Genomic DNA, 14,321 nt, shown 5'->3' on the forward strand with positions numbered 1-14,321 from the left:
ACCCAGGGAATGTCGTTGCTATGGGCCTGGCCCTCAACTGGCGAACTGGCCAGTGATGCCAATTCTCACCAGCCAAGAGGGCTGCAGCTCTGGCCTTCCCTCCCTGGGGGCATGTTCTTCCGCCATGAATGGGCCATTTGGGCGCCATGTCCCTTGCCCTGCACACCAGCCCTGAATGCAGGCAGCGCCTCCACTGCTAGAGAGGGAGCCGCTCACGCTCTGCCCTCTCCCCTAGCTCGTCTCCCGGGCGTCCTGCCCCACTGATGGCTCTTTCCCTCTCCAGTGCTGGTTCTCCTAATCCTCACTCTGAAGCGACACCACAAGAGCCACCTGACGTCAGAGGAAGATGAGGACATGAGGGACAATGTCATCAAATACAATGATGAGGGGGGTGGGGAGCAGGACACCGAGGCCTACGACATGTCAGCCCTACGCAGCCTCTATGACTTCAGTGAGCTCAAAGGCAGCGACGGCGGGGGAGGGCCGGGAGATGGGGGCATGACTGGTAACCTGCCCTCCGAGCTCCATGCTCTCCCACAGTGGTTCCAGAACCCAGACCTGGACTTCTCCATGTTCAGAGACTACATCAGCAGGAAGGTGGATCAGGCAGACGAGGATCTGTCTGTCCCACCATACGATTCGTTCCAAACCTACGCCTTCGAGGGCTCAGACTCCCCTGTCCTGTCCTTGAGCTCCATCAACACCTGGTCCACCAGCTCAGAACAGGACTTCTCCTATCTGAGCAGCTGGGGGCCACGCTTCCGGCAGCTGGCGGCTCTCTACGCCGGGCATAAAGGTGAGGAGGAGAGCGAAGAATCCTAGCCACAATTAACCAAAAACCCACAACGAGACGGAGACAATGATTTCCAGACTTGGGGATTCTCCAGGCTTCCCATGTCTTCGAGGGCTGCTGCGGAAGCAAGCTCAGGTCAAACAATAAGGACAATATGTCATCCAGATAGCAGAGTCCCTCCACTACCCACCCTGGCATGGAAGGAGAGGCATCAAGGACCATTTTGGACAGGGCGAGTGATGGCTTTATGATGTGCTCTTTGTTAGCCGCCTCTCATTAGAGGCTCTGTAGCACACACACAGCGAGGCTGAAGTGCCCAAAGGAGCTGTTGTCACCATCCTAATCGCTTTCATAGCAATCTCCATTAAAGCACTCCATGTTAATTTAAGAAAGAGAAAATCTAATTCAAGAAAATTTGGACGGGATTTTCCCCCACAAATTATCATTTAAATCGATCTGTCCAATGAGCCCAGTTAAGGAGAGGAAGAAAGAAAGAGAAGCTTTTTGTTGTCTAAATTGTTTTTGTCACTTGATTCAGAGCATTTAATGTGCTTTGATTTTTAAGAGCTTTCCTTGCAGAGCGAAACCAGCTTTTAACTTTTATTCTGTTTTCTCCCCCTTTATATTTACTGACTTTCCTTGTATTGCAGTTCCTCTAGTTGTGGCGAGCTGGTGTTTCTGTGCAGAATCCCAGCTGCTTACACTCAGTGGAGCAGTTTACATTTGCTGAGTTTTGGAGGTCCTGGGTGCTAGTTCCTAGGTCAGGTCCTTTTAAAGAGAGGTTTTTACATTAGGGTCAAACATACTTTGCTTCTGGGCTTGGGTTTCACCTCATGGTTTTTATTAGAATTTTCCTGTCCATTTTTGCCATGTATCACAGATATTTATGTTTATGCCAACATCTACCCCTCCTGCTTGATCCACAGTGAAGTCATTGTTCTGAGGCTCTGGCATCCCAATGATCCCCATGGCAACAAACTGTGATATCACTAATACAGGATAGGACTATGTGGCTGGACTGTGGGCAGTGATGCTGAAATGTGGAGGAGGAAGCTCTCTGAGCCCATGTCGTAGAGGTAACAGTAGAGGGAATGCAAAGCATCCCTACAGCACAGCGCTTTGTGTGGGAAGTTCTCAGCCAGTCCCAGGGCCTGATGTCTCATGTTCGTATGGGTTGCAGTGTACGCTCTCACAGGCACAGCACTTCAGCCAGCCTGCTGCAGCATCCCCGAATGAGGTAGCCTGGATGGCTGAGAAGGGAGTGAGCCTCCTTGGCCTATTCAGTTCTTGAGCCACTGTCTGCAACCAACAAGAGTGGCAAGTAGTGCCAGCTGCGTTTGTGGGTGTGAGGTGGATGCGCTTTCCAGCAGGCACAGGCCTGACAACACTAACAACTCATTTCACCTCAGCCACTGAATATCAGTCAGTTGATCACAGCCTTTGATGACAAGTCCACCCCAGCTCTGGGATCTGGCCTTGTGGAGGTGCCAGACACCACACGCCATCAGCAAAGCCAAGCCACGCTATCCCCCAAACCCAACTTTTTGTTGTTGTTGTTGTTGTTGCAAGTTTGCCCTAGAGTGAGAGTCTCTTCAGGTTTCCACAGAAACTGCTGGCCGAAGAGTTCTGTTTATATTTCAGGGCGAGCAGGGGGCTTTAGGAAAACTTACCAGAGAGTGTGAGCCATTGGTCCCCCAAGGGGGTGATCAGAGTATGAGCACAATGTAGTACCAGGAAACATAGGACGGTTAATTCGGAGCTGCCTGGCAAAGAGCAGTGCTGGACGATGAGAACTGGGGTCAATGAGGTGGGAGAGCAGAAGCTGTCCGAATGCCGTGGTCCACGAAATGGCATTTGAGGGACATGCTGAGTATCGCAGGGATGTCTTCAGATCAGTGACATTCTCAGAGTAAATCCCAGCTAACGTTTCGGAGTCCTGTTCAGCAGGGCACACAAGCAGCTTCTTGTGTAGCTCTGGCTACAGCAGCTTATCTGCTGATATGGGAAAAATCAATGTTGTAATTGATACATAACTGATAAGGCCTGCCAAGGCTTGTCATAGTCATTGGGTTTGTCCCCCTAGCCTAGCCACAGTGTTTTCTATCCCAGTTGCCAATTCCTTGGAGACCGTGTTTGAATATAAATGTATGTGCATGTTCATTTTATGTTGTGTTCTGTTTCCCAGTAGCTTGTATTGCCCTGAGCTGTAGAGAGAGCCCCATGCTGTGGTATGGAGGGGGCTAGAAGGACATGTTAGAAAAATAATAGTCTCTGCCTGTTGTTCCTGCAACAACAGGTTCCCCTCCCCTGCTGCAGCCACTCAAGGCTCACATGCGGTTAAGCATCTGAGTCCCCAACTCAGGTGTTTTTTGGGAGACTCTCCCAAGCGAGCCGGAATTCAGCATTTAAACTTTGAACAAGCAGAGTTGCTCATCTCTCTGGGTCTCAGTATGGCTGCAAAGGCTGGGGGAGCCGCCCCTATCTTGGTATCTGTGCAAGTCTCTCATGTCCTGGATGCTACACGTTGTCTTGTTAGTCCTTTACTGTGATTTTTCCCCACTGATTTTAGAGAAGCAGCCAGATAAATGGCCTGTTTCGTTTACCAGGCAGTCAGACGGGCTTTACTCGGTAGCTGTTCCTCCTGCCCCCAAAGCATCGCCTTTGAGCATGCTCAGTCACTCCCAGACAATGCCACCAATCTAGGAGTAAGAGAATGGAGAAAGGCCTCTCTTTCCTCAGGAACTTTTTTGTGTTTTCCCTCTGGGACAATGAACCACTCTGCCCAATCCCCTGCTGAACTGGCCTTTGCTTTAGGAAGGGCCTCATGCAATTGCCAGGGATTGTCTAAGCAGAGGATGCAGTCTTACAGGGTATGTATTCTGAATTACCAAACTGGCTTCCACTTGTGCATCCTGAACCAGCCAACCCCTCCCCAACACACACAACCTCTTCTGCATTTTTATTTTTAATTCCATCTGTAAATGCAATGGTCTGGAGCAGCCCAGCTCAGCTCCTGTCTGGGATCAGGTTGCAGAGGTGCCCAGGCAACCCTGCTGGTGTCACTCCCACACCACACTGTGCTCATGAGCACCCTCTACAGGAAGGAGCTGGCAGACTGTTTGGGTGTTTGATGGCATCACTTTGCTTTTTCCCCTCTATCCAAACAAAATCAGGAGGTTGATTTTCTCATCCTTGTTATTTTGTCAAGGTCTTTTTAGGACCTGGAAATAAATGATTTCCTTGTCGTCTAGCCCAAGTCTGATGTAGTTTATCTTGTTTCGTTTCCTTTTCTTGTACGGTATTTTGAATGTGGTCTTAGTAAACGACAGCTCACCAAGGGGGGCAGGGCACCCAGCAAGCAGGAGAGGAATCCTGTCCTGCAAACTATGGACACGCCACGCCCAGGCCATGCTGCAGCAGAGAGCAGGCTGCAGAATCCGTTTGCTCTCGGTACAGATTCCCAGCCACAGGCCATGGCTTGACTGGATATTTCCAGCTTTTTATTAAAATGCTCCTCAGAAAAAGTTTCTCCCAGAAAAAGGTCGAGTGATGATGCTAAAATGGGCCTGTCTCACTCCAGCTCTTCGGGAGGAGGAAGCCCTGTTGCGTTGGAGTGACAGCAGGTATCAGCGTGTGTTGTGAATAGTCTATAGCGCACGTCTGTCAGGCTTGCTGCTCCACAGGAGCCACTGTGACACCGGGAGACGATGAATGGTCTGTTGCTTCATGGAGTGCATTTCCACTGGGCCGCCTGCTTGTCCTTGGAGTAATTTATTCTTTCACTTTTTGAGCTTCAGAGACAAATGTGCATATTTGTACTTCTGACCTGGCTGTGGGCACAAGCCAGCAATTGAGTGCACAGGGACTTGATTTCCACCTGCAGTTCGTTTTGTGAGTGCACACAAGGAGGCCCACATTTTGAAGTTGCCAGTTGTGCCTGCAGTGGAGCATGTGGACCATTTCCCCTCTGTTCTGTGTACTGCACTATGCCTCCTTTGCTTGCCTGGCCATGTGCATGAGCCACTTTGGGGGTGAAATGTGGCACATAAGTACTAGGTATTATTACTACGTTACACCCGAGGTATTGGAGCAGGATGGATCTTTGCAGCCATGGAGAAGCATGTATCATTTTCACCATCAGAGCTCAGTGGATGAGCTTCCCAGGCGCCATCCAGCCGGGCCGGCTCCAGGCACCAGCGCAGCAAGGAGGTGTCTGGGGTGGCCAACAGAAAGGAGCGGCATGTCTGGCTCTTCAGCCGCAATTCGGGGGCGGGTCCCTCAGTCCCTCTCGGAGGGAAGGACCTGCCGCTGAATTGCCGCCGAAGAATGAAGCGGCGGCGGTAGAGCTGCTGCCGAAGTGCCACCGATCATGGCTTTTTTTTTTTTTTTTTTGGGCGCCACTTGGGGCAGCAAAAATGCTGGAGCCGGCCCTGCCATCCAGAGGTGAGTTTGTTTGGAAAGTTTGATCAAAATCCTTCTGCTGTGCCTGAGCAGTGAGAGGGTGTGGAACTGAAGCACCTTGCTGTGTCCGCCGCCACAGGTTCCTGCCCCCCTGTCGCTGGCACTTGACATGAAAAAAATGCTGTTTTTGTTCCTCAGAAAAAGGTTGAGTTTTCTGTCTTAATTTGAACAAATGATGACAACACAGTGTGCCCTGCACTGGTGCAGGAAGGACATCCCTAAAATGCTGAATGTGTAAAAATTCCACCCTTGGCCCCTGACCTTGCAAAGGAATTCACCTGTGCAGAGTCCCAGTGAGATTCTACAGAGACAGATGGGTCCAAGCAGAGGATCTCTGTAAGATCAGAACCTAAAAATGTCTGGGGTGGGGCTGGGGATGAAGGGTTGGGGGTACAGGAGGGGGCTCTGGGCTGGGATCAAAGGCTTCAGAGGGCAGGAGGGGGATCAGGGATGCAGGCTGTGGGCAGTGCCTACTGCAAGCAGCTCCTGGAAGCATGTGCCCCCTCCGGCTCCGAGGTGCGACCAGGCGGCTCTGCACGCTGCCCTGTCCGCAGGCACCACCCCTGCAGCTACCATTGGCTGGGAACCACGGCCAATAGGAGTTGCGGGGGCGGCACCCGTGGACAGGGCAGCGCGCAGAGCCTCCTGGATACACCTCCGTGTACTACATAGGAGTCAGAGGGGGGTCATGCCGGCTGCTTCCTGGGAGCTGCCCAGAGCGGGGCAGGCCCCCGACACTGCTCCCTGGCTGGAGCGGGGCAAACCCCCAACCCCACTCCCTGGCGGGAGCTGAGGGCCACATTAAATGGTCTGATGGGCTGGATGTGACCCGCGGGCCATAGTTTGCCCACCCCTGAAATACAGTATAGTACTGTTCTTCAGCGCTCCCCCGCCCCGACTTTCTAGTCCTTCCCTTTCGCACAGGGACGTGGGGGCCTGGGCCCTTGATGGATCAGGGTCTTCCCCTGCTGGGTTCTCCACGAAAGTGGAGCCCCTGTTGTTGTCACATCTTCTTGGAGGGAGTAGGGGGGCCGAGACCCCCACCCTCTCCACCGGGCTGTGGTCCAAGGCCCAGTGGTGGCCAGCTATCCTCTGCACCATGGGATGCTAAGCAGCTGCTCCCCGGGACCCCTTCCTACCCAAGTCTCCTTTTTCCCCCACAGAATAAGTCCAAGAATCTCAAATCAAGGTTCTGATCTGCACAGTCGCCTGCCTCTCCTTGTAGATTTGCTAAGGTCTTTGTGGTCTGGTCTCAGGCTTTGGCTACACTTGCATTTCAAAGCGCTGCCGCGGCAGCGCTTTGAAGCGCTAAGTGTAGTCAAAGGGCCAGCGCTGGGAGAGAGCTCTCCCAGCGCTGTCCGTACTCCACCTCCCTGTGGGGAATAACGGACAGCGCTGGGAGCGCGGCTCCCAGCGCTGGGGCTTTGACTACACTGGCGCTTTGTAGCGCCGCAATTTGCAGCGCTGCAGAGGGTGTGTTTTCACACCCTGCTGCAGCGCTGCAAATTTGTAAGTGTAGCCAAGCCCTCAGTCAATGAGCTCACGGGCAGCCCTCTGGCCACCCCGCCAGGTCAGAGCAACAAACCGCTCCCTCCCAGGGCCTTTGAAGCCCTACTTCCAGCTTGTGCAGGCTTTGCAGGTGTGGCTGCACCTGGTGGGGCCGCCTGGGCCCAGAGCTGTTTCCTAACCTCTTGTTCTCCAGCGTGGGGTTTGTACACCCCATCACACACACACACACACACACACACACACACACACACACACACACACACACACACACACACACACACACACACACACACACACACACACACACACACACACACACACACACACGCGTCATAGAAATGCTGCTGTATTCATTTATTAGCTGGGGCAAAACTGTCCAGGTCTTTTTAAAGGACTGTTTTACACTAAAATGGTGCAAATAGATGATTTTTCATTTTGGTTCGGGATAAATCCAACAGCACTGCTTTTCTTAGCACCAGAGATTAGGGAGTGAGCAGCAAGCTGGTGGCAGGTGAGCTCGACCTTTTCACACTAGGTCCAGGAAAGAGAGCACCTGCCTGCAGTGAGGGGATGCAACAGTCAGATCTTCATAAAAAGTCTGATGCAACACACAGCAGCTGGACGGCCCACAGAGAGAGAATGCATTAAATTCTGTGGTAGCATCTATGTAGGTCACCAGATAACGTGGGTAGAAGTTAAACCTCCCCATAAAATAACTCCCCTTTAAAGACACCGTAGGGGAAAAGCCCCTGTCTGTGTACAGCTGCAGCTCAGCATTTCAAGTTGCATCCGAACCAAAGATGGAACAAGTAGGAAACAGAATCACAAACAAGTGTGATGCCCGTTAGTGGAACAGGAATCCAAAGAGGGAAGATCATGCAGGATGCCCTGGTAGTTAAGGCACTGGGCTGAGGCTTGGGAGAGCGGGGTTCAGTTCCTGGCCAATGAATTCGTGTGTGACTTTGCCAGTCACTGATTCTCACTGGGCCGCAGCACCTGTCTGTATGATGGGGTGTAAATCTCCTGCCTTTGTCTGCTTGGGTAGTAATCTCTGTGTCAAGCGCTCTCATTGTGTGTCTGCAGTGCCCAGCATGATGGGCCCTGATGTCAGTCAGAGTCTGGGCAGCGCCCGCCATGACGGGGCCCTGATCTCGGTCGGGGTCTGAGCAGCGCCCAGCACAGTGGGGCCCTGATCTCGGTCGGGGTCTGGGCAGTGCCCAGCACAGCGGGGCCCTGATCTCGGTCGGGGTCTGGGCAGCGCCCAGCACAGTGGGGCCCTGATCTCGGTCGGGGTCTGAGCAGCGCCCAGCACAGTGGGGCCCTGATCTCGGTCGGGGTCTGGGCAGCGCCCAGCACAGTGGGGCCCTGATCTCGGTCGGGGTCTGGGCAGCGCCCAGCACAGTGGGGCCCTGATCTCGGTCGGGGTCTGGGCAGCGCCCAGCACAGCCGGGACCTGATCTCGGCCGGGGTCTGAGCAGCGCCCAGCACAGTGGGGCCCTGATCTCGGTCGGGGTCTGGGCAGCGCCCAGCACAGCCGGGACCTGATCTCGGCCGGGGTCTGAGCAGCGCCCAGCACAGCCGGGCCCTGATCTCGGTCGGGGTCTGGGCAGCGCCCGGCACAGCCGGGACCTGATCTCGGTCGGGGTCTGGGCAGCACCCGCCATGGCCGGGACCTGATCTCGGTCGGGGTCTGGGCAGCGCCCGGCACGGCCGGGACCTGATCTCGGTCGGGGTCGGGGTCTGGGCCTGGCGCAATGGGGCCCTGATCTCGGTAAGGGGCTGCAAGGAAAGAAATGTGTCCTGGCTTCCATAGTGACTGATACATGAGTCCAGTGAGAACTTGGTACTTTCTCTGAGACCCCCAAAATGAACCACAGGCCATCATCCCTGACTGGCCAATTCCTCCAGACCTGCAGGGAGGTTGCAGCTTGCTCTGATGCCACACGAGAGATGTCTCTTCCCCTCCAGTGCAAGTAGGTCTGGCCAGACTCCAGCCCAGAGCAGAGCCCCACCAGGCAAAGGGCATTGGACACCTGAACATAGTCCAGAACTGTTTGTAGTCTGAGTCCTTCCATTCTGGCCTGATCTTTTCCAGAGTTACCCCTTGTCTGGGAGGAGCCAGGTGTAATCTGCACTGTTCATTCTCAGGAATTCAGCTTGGCCACAAACATACCAGGTGCCTGGCAGACTCAGTCCCCGAGTCCCTGCTCTGAAACAATCTCTCATTGGATCTGGTAGGATCATTCATGCATGTGACCCTTTTACGCTCCAGTCATCCCCCACCATCTTGTTCCCAAGATCATCCACTTCCTCAAGGACCTTTAAGACAGCAAATAACACGACGCGTAACCAGGGAAGGGATTCCAGGATGTGCCAGGAACAGGTACATGCACCTTGCTCACCTTAGGAGATAGGATGGCCCCAGTGGATGCATCACAAATTTGCACTTGCCATTATGGTGATTGCATGTGCAACAATCAGACTATACTGGGCATTTGTCCATGCAGCACTGGTAACGGCACAATTGCAGCAAATGTTGGAGCACATTAGGCTCCCAGCTGCACAGTTACGGACTTGGTGTGCACAGTTACGGACTTGGTGGCCTATTCCTATGTCTTGCACAGAGCTATGGATGTTTCCTACATGCCATCCTGTCTCTTGTGTTTAACTGAGGCACTTAGCTGTAAGAGGCTTCACATCCTGGATGCAGGACTCCCAGAAGCCAGTTTCAGCTGCCAGCACAGAAATAGGCCCAGGCCAAGACACATGCAGAAGATTTTGTTTTTTGACATTGTGGATGAATAAGCAGAACATCGAATTCCCAGCAAGATACCAGACCCTCTGCTAGCAAAAGGAGGAGCTGTGATTCTAACACCACAGCCGAGGTGCACCCTGGGCTCTCATGCCAGCCCTCCTCCCACAATACAGGCCAGGCTTGGAAGAGTGTTTTCTACACTGGTTTCCTCTCATCTTTTTTATTATTCCTTCTTGCTTGAACAATTCAACAGCAGTGAGGCTCCCGGTGGGGGGCGGAGGGTCTTCAAGAAAAGCCTCATTTCCTTCTCATTTGACTATTTTCATAGACTGGCGCTTCAGCAGGGCCCAGACCTGCCCCTCCTCTGGGGCTAGCGACGCGAGGCAGCTGGCTTTGCTAAAAACGGGGAGTGTGGCGTGCTCCTCAAACTCTGCAGTGTTTTCTAGATGTCAGAGGGCAGCGCCCCACAAAGGACCAGTCAGTCTCCAGTGCACAGACAACACCCAGGCCAGTGTCAGACTGGGCCTATGCTGCCCCCTAAAATAGCCAAAAATGTCAGTTTCTGCAAATCCCGGGAGTGCCTGCAGAGTGGGGCATGGTGTGTGTGTGTGTGTGTAGAGTGGGGAATTGTGCATGTGTGTGTGTGCAGAGTGGGGAATTGTGCGTGTGTGCATAGCGGGAAATTGTGTGTGTAGAGCAGGGAATTGCGTGTGTAAAGCAGGGCATGGTATGTGTGTGTAGAGTGGGGAATTGTTTGCATGTGTGTAGAGAGGGGAATTGTGTGTGTGCAGAGTGGGTCTCTCTGAAGATGCAAATACCTATGCACACTCATAGCCCGAAGGCTGTTTGAAAATCCAGCTGCTGTTGTCACCATTCCGGTAACTCTGAAACACTCGTTTCTTGACCTGTCTTGAAGGAAGCCTATGACGGCCCCGCTTCTCGGCTGAGGTGACTCCTCGCAGCTCCACTGATGCCAACTTTATTTGAAACCTGTTTTGTCAAAGACTGGTAGATGTTCTGCTGCACTGGCTCCAGTGGAGCTGCCTCTGATTGACACCAGCTGGGGATCTGGCCCCATTGGCTCCAGTGGAGCTGCTGCTGATTGATCTGGCCCCACTGGCTCCAGTGGAGCTACATCCGACTTGCCCCTTTCCCTTTTTTTAATGCAGTGGGCTCCAGACAGCTAAGTACAGATTTCTCCGGCGCTCAGTCACCGACCACAACCAAGGCAGGGGCTAAGGAGACACTGTGTTCCTCTGGGCAGTGAATCAAGCACTGCCTGCTCCGTGTAGGTGAAACACAGAGGAGGTTTGCAGGCCTAGAGAACCGTAGCGTTTGCAGCTAACTCATTGTGACATCAGCCCTGCGATGTTCATTGTCTTTGTGTTCCAGATGTCCAGTAAAGTCAGGGCACTGCAGCAGAGCACCACCCAGCTCCCTGCCCCAGCCATCAGTGCAGACGCTGCAGCAGAATCACCTATAACGATCGCACATTGTGCATAATGTTGGTACCATGTTGAATTCCAGAAGGCAAGATGTCCAAACCTCCTCTGGAGAGTTATTTACAAAAGATGGATGCGATCTGCTGGGATCATTAAGGGAAAATGAAAAAAAGATTGTGATGTCTATACACCCCAGGAGAAAAATACATCTCTGGTAACCAGAGTTTGAGCTGGGCCTTACAAATGGGGAAGGAAATAGGTCTGGTAATAAGCTGCTCAGAAAAAACACCACCCTCCTCCTCCCTGTAGCCTCCAGCAGGGCTGCTTCCAGGCCTAAGAGTCCTTTAACTCCGTGACACTCAGACCTCGGTGGTTCAACAGAGCCACAGGTGTGTGAATTCCTTGTTTCATTTACTATTTATATATAAAATTCCCACAGCAAAATGATTGACCAACAGTGTTCCCTCTACATTTTCCCACCCATGTGCAGAATGAATTTTGTTATGTGGTGGGGTGGGACCGAGGGGTTTGGAGTGTGGGCGGGGGTTCAGGGCTGGGGCAGAGGCTTGGGGTGGGGGTGGGGCTCTGGCTGGGGGTGCGGGCTCTGTGGTGGGGCCGGGGATGAGGGGTTTGGGGTGCAGGCTGCACTGGGGCTACAGTGGGAAGAGAGGCCTCCCCCCAGCAGTCTTTCCTCGCAGCAGCTCTGGGGCTGGGCTGCAGGATAGGCGCCTCTCCCCACAGCCGCGGCAGGTCTGGGGCCGGTCGGGAGAGGGATGCCTGTGTTCCCTGGCCTTGACCCAGACCAGCCCTGGACCTGCTGCAGCCGGGGGAGAGGTTCCAGGGCTAGGAGAGACTAGAGAGGCATTTCTCCCCGCCACAGCCCTTAGTGCCTGCGTAGTGTTTAATAGGCTGCCGCACGGCTGTGCAACTTAGAGGGAACTTGGCTGACCAAGTCTTATTGTTTATCAACTACAGTTGGTTAAAGACTCAGTAAAAACTTCCTGACTGGTTAATAACTTAGGCTGGTTAATAATTAAATCACACGGTGTTTTAACATCATGTGCTGCAAAGAGCTGCAGGTCACACATCAAAGAGCCATTTGCAGCTCGCGAGCTGCAGTCTGAGTATCGCTGCTCTAACTGTATTGTCCGCCACTAGTGTGTGGGCTCCGGGCCCCACACTCCCTTCAGCTGCCGAATCGCTGCTTCATCCAGCATCCAGGCTCTTACCTTATCCCTCGCAGGTATTCAGTTTAGCACCTAGGCTGCTAGCTCTCAGAGCGTAGGCTGCAGCCTTGGGCTGTGGAGATGCTCCAGGCAGAGAACATTTAGACATAACATTCCAAATGGATTTTATTTATGCCTTTTCCTCAGTGCAACTTCCACATTTCAGAGCATGGGATCACCAGGGACTGGCTCACAGGGAGGCCTATCTGTCATTCTCGCTGTGCACACTAGACTGATTCCGAGCAGTCGAAGGCATCCCTGTCCATTTCTCCACCATACAGAGCTAGGATTCCGCAGCAGAAACCTCTGAAGCTGAGTTCCAGGGAAGGTCCCAGGCAGCTGGTACCACTCCAGGAACCGCCATACCCACAGAATTCACAGAGAGAAACAAAATCATTAAATTTTACTTGGCCTTGAAACCTTGCTCCTGGGCAGTCACTTACTGCCACTAAACTCCATCCTGCGCCTTGCTGAATACTCATTAATAGCAGTGCCATCAGGACTGGAAGTCACAGCTTCCTGTTACCAGCTGGTGCGGAGCCTCCAGCCTGGGAAAACAGGCACTGACCTAGGCTGGGCCGTGCACTGCTGGGATTTCAGCCTCTGCTCCATGAGTGTATCTCCTGCACACGCTGCCGTGCGAGCCCGGTGGCAAAGGGAGTCAGCCCTGCAGCAGAATGGCAATGGAAAGTGACCATTGGGTGGACCCGGATCTGCAGAGGGCGCCTACTTTGCTGCATATGCTATGCTGAAATGTTACTGCGCAAGGAGCGTGTCATTATCATTAGTCTTATTGTCACAGCCATTCTTGTATCCTCTCTGCATCTGGGAGATTCAACCTCCAATATGCCAAAGGTGTCTACATAGTAGATCCTGCAGAGCAGCATAGAGTACAGTCCTAGTTGAACAATGCTTCTGCTCATTGATGGTCTGCTGCCTGGAGGCTGTTATGGTGGCTGTACTCGGAATTCACAGACCGACCGACAGGCAAGCCATGCTCCCAGCATGCTGCGGGAGTTAAATGAACAGCATTCTGCTGTGTGCGTCACCCAGTAGCTAATTAGCTCATTGATGCTGTTGAGGAGCTTTTGGAAGAACCTGAGCCGAAAAGCAGACTGTATTGCAGAGATAGGAATGCAAACAGCTGCCTGTCTAACCTGCGGGGACCCACCACTCCTGCAGAGAGACTGAGCAGGCTTAGGCAGCCATTCTGCACCTGGCTCCATCAGCAAATCCCCCCCCACTCCCCTTGCAGTGAGAGATAAATTGTGTCTCCAGCTTCCTCACTCTGCTGCTCCAAAGAGCCTCACCCTGCTCCTGACGGGAAGCGGCTGTCTAGAATCAAGAGTGTTTACTGACCCTCCAGGAGCCTTTGAGGGAAAGGCAGGGCCGGCAAAGTTTCCAGGGAACTGGAAAAGCCACTAGAGCGCGAGATGATCGGGGTTATGCATCTGTTGCAAGTAAGTAACGAGATGCCTCTGGCAAACGTAGCGCGCAGTGCTCCAGCCATTCCCCCGGAGATCACTGGGCGCATACAGAGGAGAGAGTTCAGCATCCTCACGCTGCAACCTGCGACCCAGAGAGGGGAACCAACTCCCACAAGGCCAGACAGCAAGTCTGGGACAGCGCTGGTGACAGTCCATGGCTCTTGACTCTCCACCCTTGGCCACATCTACTGGCCCATGCTATGTGGCAAACGGCGGCTTCCAAGTTCTCGCCAGTTGTTCCCAGATAGTGGTTAGCACATCCAGCTGCTGTCCTCTGACGTTTTCCATTCATCACTAAGCAGAACTAATGGCTCATGGCACAGGAATTGTTAATGACTCAGGCTGCACTTGGCTTTACGCAGACGTGTATTTTTGCTTTGCCCTGTCTCACTGCTGTAGCAGAGCTGTGCTGGTGAGCTCTGCTTCACCCAGATGTTCATTTCAGGGAGAAGAGACCAAGCCCTTCTGAGCAGAACACATCCCTTTAACCATGGCAACTGGCGAAGTTCTAATCCCACCTCTACCAGGGGAAGCACGCATCCCTAACAGAAGGATCCACCCTGACTTATCCCCCACTGAATCAGCCAATTGCAGCTTTATTTCTGGTCAGGAGTCACTCACCTCTGACTTGAAATCCGTTCAGACTGC

At 53.2% G+C, this 14,321-nt stretch overlaps 1 protein-coding gene across 9 annotated transcripts in view; it reads left to right on the forward strand.

Moving 5' to 3' along the window:
* The window catches only part of CDH22 (cadherin 22), a 162,327-nt gene that overhangs the window by 114,806 nt on the left and 33,200 nt on the right, over nucleotides 1-14,321 (forward strand). For 5 of the 9 annotated variants that reach the window (XM_044984596.1, XM_044984588.1, XM_044984590.1 and 2 more), the window contains one exon: nucleotides 284-3,988. The exons of 2 other annotated variants lie outside the window; for them this stretch is intronic. In XM_044984596.1, the coding sequence (XP_044840531.1) occupies nucleotides 284-822 (539 nt within the window). In that variant the 3' untranslated portion in view covers nucleotides 823-3,988. Of the gene's footprint in view, nucleotides 1-235; nucleotides 3,990-14,321 lie in introns of those variants that run through there. 2 more of the 9 variants (XM_044984589.1, XM_044984595.1) reach the window with 2 other exon arrangements.

Source organism: Mauremys mutica, chromosome 13, assembly GCF_020497125.1.
Source record: "Mauremys mutica isolate MM-2020 ecotype Southern chromosome 13, ASM2049712v1, whole genome shotgun sequence".
Classification (NCBI taxonomy): Eukaryota; Metazoa; Chordata; order Testudines; family Geoemydidae; genus Mauremys; species Mauremys mutica.